General features: G+C 50.9%; 1 protein-coding gene across 2 annotated transcripts in view; it reads left to right on the forward strand.

Moving 5' to 3' along the window:
• Positions 1–481: 481 nt before the first annotated feature.
• Positions 482–1,787, forward strand: part of LOC311234052 (phosphofurin acidic cluster sorting protein 1-like) — a 145,554-nt gene continuing 144,248 nt past the window's right edge. For both annotated transcript variants that reach the window (XM_084321143.1, XM_084321144.1), the window contains exon 1: positions 482–565. In XM_084321143.1, coding sequence (XP_084177269.1) covers positions 506–565 — 60 coding nt within the window. In that variant the 5' untranslated portion in view covers positions 482–505. The remainder of the gene's footprint in view (positions 566–1,787) is intronic.

Genomic DNA, 1,787 nt, shown 5'->3' on the forward strand with positions numbered 1-1,787 from the left:
CTCACTCACTCACTCACTCACTCACTCACTCAGCCACTCACTCAGCCACTCACTCACTCTCACCTCCAGCAGCATCCTCTCCATGAGGCTATGGTACCTTCTCTCCCTGCAGAGCCCCATGTGGGTACCTTCTCTCCCTGCAGAGCCCCATGTGGTACCTTCTCTCCCTGCAGAGCCCTGTGTGGTACCTTCTCTCCCTGCAGAGCCCCGTGTGGTACCTTCTCTCCCTGCAGAGCCCCGTGTGGTAACCTTCTCTCCCTGCAGAGCCCCGTGTGGTACCTTCTCTCCCTGCAGAGCCCCGACAGGATCAAAACACTGTCTGTTAAAGCCTCAACCACCAGACGCTGCCACCGTATCATGACGGTGTGTTCAGAGGCCTTGCCACTAATCTCTTCCTGTCCTCTCTCCCTCTCTCTCTCTCTCTCTCACCCCACCCTCCTCCCCTCCCCCCTCCCCTCCCCTCTATCTCTCATCCAGGCTCTGCAGTCTCACGTTAAAGAAGCTCATGGTACTAAAGGAACTGGATAAGGAGCTCAACTCGCTGTCGATAGCTGTGAAAATACAGGTTGGTAATAATATCTAATGCAACGCTCGCCGTCTCGCCACCTGACACACAGACGGACGGAAACCATCCTGAAATGAAAAATGGACGGTTTGTTCAACCGTTGCCGTCGCGCCGGTAGGCTCCTCCTCCCGGGGCAGCTGGTCCAAGTGTCCCTTGAGCGAGACACTTAACCCCTAACTGCTCCCGATGAGCAGGTCGGCACCTTGCATTGGTCGCCTCTGCCGTCGGTGTGTGTGTGTGTGTGTGGATGGGTGAATGTGAGGCATAACGTTGTAACGTGCTTTGGAGGTCGTTTACCATTTTACCCCGAAGAAGGTTTCAGAGTTTTCCCCTGAATAAGGTCTGTTGACCCAAACCTCAGGTTTAAAAAGGTTTTCCTACATGGAGTGAAGTCGCAGGCACACCAGTGCGCTCCAGTATCCTTTCCCACAATTCATGATCGACAGACAGTCAGACACCGTCCGCCGCGGCTGAGACGTAGGGGCGTGCGGCGGCTGATCGACGGCGTTCGTTTCGAGCCATATTATCTCTCTTTCACGAGACGGGAACAACTTGTCGTCGGATCGCGATGAGTCATGGTCTGCGCGGACGGCTGCCATCCCGGTGCTTCGTCAAGTCATGCACCGCGTCGGGCATTATAAATCATGCCCTTGCTTATCCCCCCCCCCCCCCTCAAGGACAATGCTGTTTGATCGCGGCGTGTCACTGTCTGGAGCTTGTGTGCCCTGGTATTGTCTCCTAAAGCCCTGTCAAGTCTTCTGCGCCCTGTTTGAATACATAAATCACAGCGATAAGAGACTAATCCTCTGGCTTGATAAGAAGCGGGAGGCTCGTAAAAGGTGCTCTGAGAGGCACCGCAGCATCACCTCTGAATTATGAGGAAATGATGTTCACAAGGATGAGGAAGGGATTTGACATTCACGGGTGTTTACATTTTTATTTTATTTCTTTCATGTTTTACATATAACATTTTGTTTTTTTTGTTTTGCATATATATTTGTTTTGTACGGTTTTAAATTAGTGCACTCATTGAGTAGTGGAAAAGGGGTAGGATTAAATAAGTGTAATACTTCTTCCTAGGCCTAACGAAATAAATGGTTTGGTTCCTGTTGGTTGTCAGTTGACACATTAATTGCCAATAACGAGTATACTCGTTTGAATATACTCGTTATTGGCCGCCATGCGTTGAGTGCCAACAATGAGTAAACTCGTTGTTATGATC

This window comes from Notolepis coatsorum, assembly GCF_963971535.1.
Source record: "Notolepis coatsorum genome assembly, chromosome: 9".
Classification (NCBI taxonomy): Eukaryota; Metazoa; Chordata; class Actinopteri; order Aulopiformes; family Paralepididae; genus Notolepis; species Notolepis coatsorum.